The 4,557-nt window shown below is 35.6% G+C and overlaps 1 protein-coding gene across 1 annotated transcript; it reads left to right on the top strand.

Annotated features, from left to right (window-relative positions):
- Positions 1-1,635: 1,635 nt before the first annotated feature.
- Positions 1,636-4,352, top strand: LOC143585382 (F-box/LRR-repeat protein At4g29420-like). Its single transcript, XM_077067180.1, has 4 exons — positions 1,636-1,702; positions 1,890-2,026; positions 3,176-3,287; positions 3,397-4,352. The coding sequence occupies exons 1-4, from the start codon at positions 1,636-1,638 to the stop codon at positions 4,350-4,352; spliced, it is 1,272 nt and encodes a 423-aa protein (XP_076923295.1).
- Positions 4,353-4,557: the final 205 nt, after the last annotated feature.

Raw genomic sequence — 4,557 nt, 5'->3', positions numbered from 1 at the left:
CTTTATCCTTTATTTTCAGTTGTTTGTAATAGACCTGTTTAAAGTTCTTCACATTCATCATTCAAACCATCCACATTGATCTCAGATACAACTCCGTTCTCCACGTTCTTCTTTCTCACTTTTCTTTTCTTTCTTTGATGATCAAAACTTGCAGATGGGCTATTACAATATCCTTCCTCTCATCATTCATTTCATTCAGTACAATATCCTTCCTCTCATCATCATCAATAGCAGATTTCTTGCTTCCTTTCTACTCACTTATCTTATCAATTTCCTCATCTTCAAGGTTGTTTGAGTCAGAAAAACATACATGAAGATTCACCATCTTCTCTTCTTCTTCTTCTTCTTCTTCTGAAAGTCCTCCAATACTGGACCATGCCTTGGTCCATACCTTGTAGTTTGTCAATACTGGAAGTCCTCCGGTCTTCATTATTGTGTCTTTCCTATCTTTACTTTCTTCTCTGGTTTGCTCTCTCAGTTGGAATTGATCCCCGATCCGAAATCAATCTCCAATAAATAACCAAACACCACTAACTTTTCTTAGTTTATCAAGAATATATCTTGATTACTTACTCACCCAGAAACAATCTTGTAAACCCGGTTCCTCCTTGCTCACAGATTCTTCAACCCGAAATAAACTTGTTGCTTGCCTTCAAGATACTTTTCTCTTCGATCACCCTTTGCTATTATATTAACATACTTACTTGTTTTCTTGATTTAATTAACCTGCTTGAATATGTGCCTCGAAAATAATTCACCAACCAGTCTAAACCTTCCACTGACTTCACTTTAATTCTCAATTCAAGAATCACCATGCATAATAATTCAAAGTATCCACTAACTTTAAATTTTTTTTTCTACTTCGTTTATGGTGCTAATAAAAGGTAGTAGGATAATTCAACACCAAATAATCAATATTATAAGTTGGTGACAATGGCTTTATAAGCAAGAAAAGAAAATAAATCAAACACAAATAATATTACATGTGATGTCGGTTGTGATATTCCCAACCACAAATACAACTGTGTTATATATTAATTCACACGACGTTTTCTTTTCCTCTCGCAAACAACAAACAAACTGAAGCTAGCTGATCGAACGAAAATATTATTAATCAACCTCTCCTTCGAGCCTAAGCTCTGATACCAATTGTTGGCCCAGACAGATCAAACAATCAGATCAAACGAACTTATCAAACAAACAATCACGCGATATTGGGGTGACAACCCTCGACTCTTTCCATATATCAAACGAACATACCAAACGAACTTCACGAACTTATCAAACATACATGGAGATGAGACTCCTTGACCCTCTCTTGTCTCTCTCTTAACTCTCTCTCAACTCTCTCTTGACTCTCACAAATAAAACTAATAAACTAGACCCTATTTATAAACCTACTAAACTTCATATCCAAGACAATCACTTAACTTCTTCTCCAAGCCAAGACCTTTCCTAAACCTACTACAATTCAAATAACTAAATTATAACTTAACAAAATAAACTCTTAACTTTATTAATAATTCATGATTAATCCTTCAATCTTATCAAATAACTAAAGTATAGACATCCATCATCACCTCAACATAGACTGCGACGATTTAGTTAAGGTTTCCGTCGTAGAAGTCGCTGTCAATGTCTGCTCTTTCTTATCCGGTTACTCTTGATAGATTTAAGGTTTTTGTGCTGATTTCTGCATGTGGTAAGTTCATGTTTATTCAATATGTTTTGTATGTTCATGTTTATGTTTTATAGTATAATGATGGCATTCGGTTTCCTTTGACGCAGGTAATAACCTTCAACGCTTAAACCTCGGGTTTCGACATTTGTCTCTCCACAATTTAAAAATCCAATGCCAATGCTAATGAGTTTGACACTTAAAACTATAGATGTGGATGACGAAAACCTAAACGATTTGAATAAGTGTTTCCCTAATCTTCAAGTTCTTAACATGATAGATGTTAGAGGGCTTAAAATCCCAAGATCCAGCTTCTCAACCTCAAAGCCTGCCATTGGGTTGTATATGGTTATGCGATTATATCTTTGACTCTAATCGCCCCCAACCTCGTCACACTCAAAGTTGAAAGTTTCGTGTCTATTGCAATTCATGTTGAAACTCCCATGTTAACTCACTTTCATCTTAGCATTGATGACCTTAAACACACGTGCGCATTCACAGTCAAAAAGTTTGCGAATTTGAAAACACTTTTGCTGAACATTGGCTCCTCCATACTTTAAGAATTCCCAATCACGGAAACAGTGGAAACTCTGACATTGTATTCAAAACTGAACCTAGCAAAGGTGTTCAACGTGAGTTCTCTGTGTAGGTCCCTTGACCGGATCTAACAACACAACAACTATTACTAGTTATCTTGGATCAACCTCTACACTAGATGACGAAAATAACTAGTTAGGACTGAAATCTCGGATCTTGGTTGGTGGTTTATTGATTTAGATATATACACGTATACTTTTTTCAATACTAACTAACAAATATCTGCATATATATTTATATTTTTATATATATATTGCTTATATAATAATACAATTTATAATTATTATATAATAAAATATTACTATCATAAGATCACAATAATCTACACAAATATTTTAATTTGCTTCAAAGTCTCATAAATAAATAATAAACGGGTTTCACATAAACCGTCTTAAAAACTAGTTTAAAGGAACATGCCTTGGATCCGAATTGCAGGATTGTATAAGTGTGCTCTCTTCTAAACCATTAAAACCGAACCCAATAGTTTGGAACCGATCCAATTCTCTCATCTTATAAAACGGATTCAACTCAGTACCCGATTTGTGAAATAAAGGCTTTCGATTGGGTTGGACCCTATCTTGTGGAGGCCCACAGACAAATATAAAACAGAATATTGCATGGCATATATATATCATCGTAGGGTTTTTCAATATCTTTTTCCTGTCCCAAAATCTTCATGGACAAACTCCCTCACTCACTGCTTCTCGAAATACTGAGTCGACTCGATGACTCAGCTGACGTCGCTCGCTGCCGAGTCGCTTCCAAGGCTTTTGATGCTGTGTTTCCAGGCCTTCGATCAGTTCATCTTAGTTTCAGAAACATCAATTCAAGGTATTGGGGTTCGAATTCTTTCAACAAGATTTTCTGGATCTTATTTAAAACTGGAAACTGTTGAATCAGTGGGTATGGACATCCCCTAGGGTTTCCCGATCGTTGAAATCAATTCAAGGTATTGGTGCTCATGATTTATGGCATCCTAGACCGAATGTTTTGCTACCAATTTCTGCGTATTGTAAGTACATGATTTTTTCAAATCTGTTTGAAACAATTTATATTAGTTATCACAATATATATGAAAGTTATCACATGATTGTTAATTTTATTTCCTTTGATACATGCAGGTCATAATCTTGTCAACTTAAAGATGAGCCGTGTATATATGTCTATGCACAATTTGAATCCAATGTCAATGCTAACAAGTTTCACACTTGAATCAATGTACATAAATGACAAAAACCTAAACGAGTTGAATAAGTGTTTGCCTAATCTTCAAGTTCTTAACATGATAGATGTTATAGGGCTTAAATATCCCAAGATCCACCTTCTCAACATCAAAGCCTTCCTTTGGGATGTATATGATGAACCGTTATCTTTGACTCTAATCACCCCCAACCTCGTCACACTCAAAATCAAATCTTACGATCATGTCGCAATTCATGCTGAAGTTCCCATGTTATCTCGCTTTCATCTTACCGTCATTGATCAATCAAACACATTATTCACCTTCACAAAGTTTGAGAATTTAAAAACACTTTGGTTGGAGTCCCTCTGTATTGGCTCCTTACTTTCGGAGTTCCCAATCACAAACACAATAGAAACTCTGACATTGTATTCGCCGCCCAAGGAACTAGAAGACGCCCATGATTCGAAACGAATTACCCTAGCCAAGGTGTTCATGGTTTTCCCAAATGTGAGTTCTCTGTGTATTACTTCAGGTGCTTGGTCGAGATTAGAAGCTTGTATGAACCCAGAAGGTTGTGAGACTGTGGATGGGAGGAACCGACTGAAAACATTTTTTGCCTATCTGTTGTTAGTTGACTCGTCTTTGACTTTCTCATCTGTTGCTTATGTTTTGGACCAATGCGTCAGCTTGTCAGAGGTCTCGTTGCTCATCCATAGTAATGCTAGTGTAACTAAATCTGAAGCTTTCAAGTCTAAGTGCATGGCTCACTGGTCGGGTTTGAAGTGGAGATGGGGAATATGGAATGAACATAGGGAAGATTCATGGATAACCCATAGTATATCTGATAAACACCACAGATCATCTAAGAAACACAGACTATGTTTTATCAATTAAAACAATTGGGATTGATTATGTATGAAAACACGGGAAACTTATAACCTTCACGACTTGCATTGTTTCGTGTGGTTTTTATAATTATTTAATGTGTAAAATAGGATAATAATTAAAGACTTTGTTTATTGAATAATTATCTAGTTTTTTACATGATCTTATGGGGCTGAGAAGAAAAAGATTCAGAATTTTGTGCATATTTCCTGTT

Source organism: Bidens hawaiensis, unplaced genomic scaffold (genome assembly GCF_021521415.1).
Source record: "Bidens hawaiensis isolate Kalapana, Puna unplaced genomic scaffold, B.hawaiensis_p1.1 tig00033831_1, whole genome shotgun sequence".
Lineage (NCBI taxonomy): Eukaryota > Viridiplantae > Streptophyta > Magnoliopsida > Asterales > Asteraceae > Bidens > Bidens hawaiensis.
This window is presented reverse-complemented; position numbering and strand designations above follow the sequence as displayed.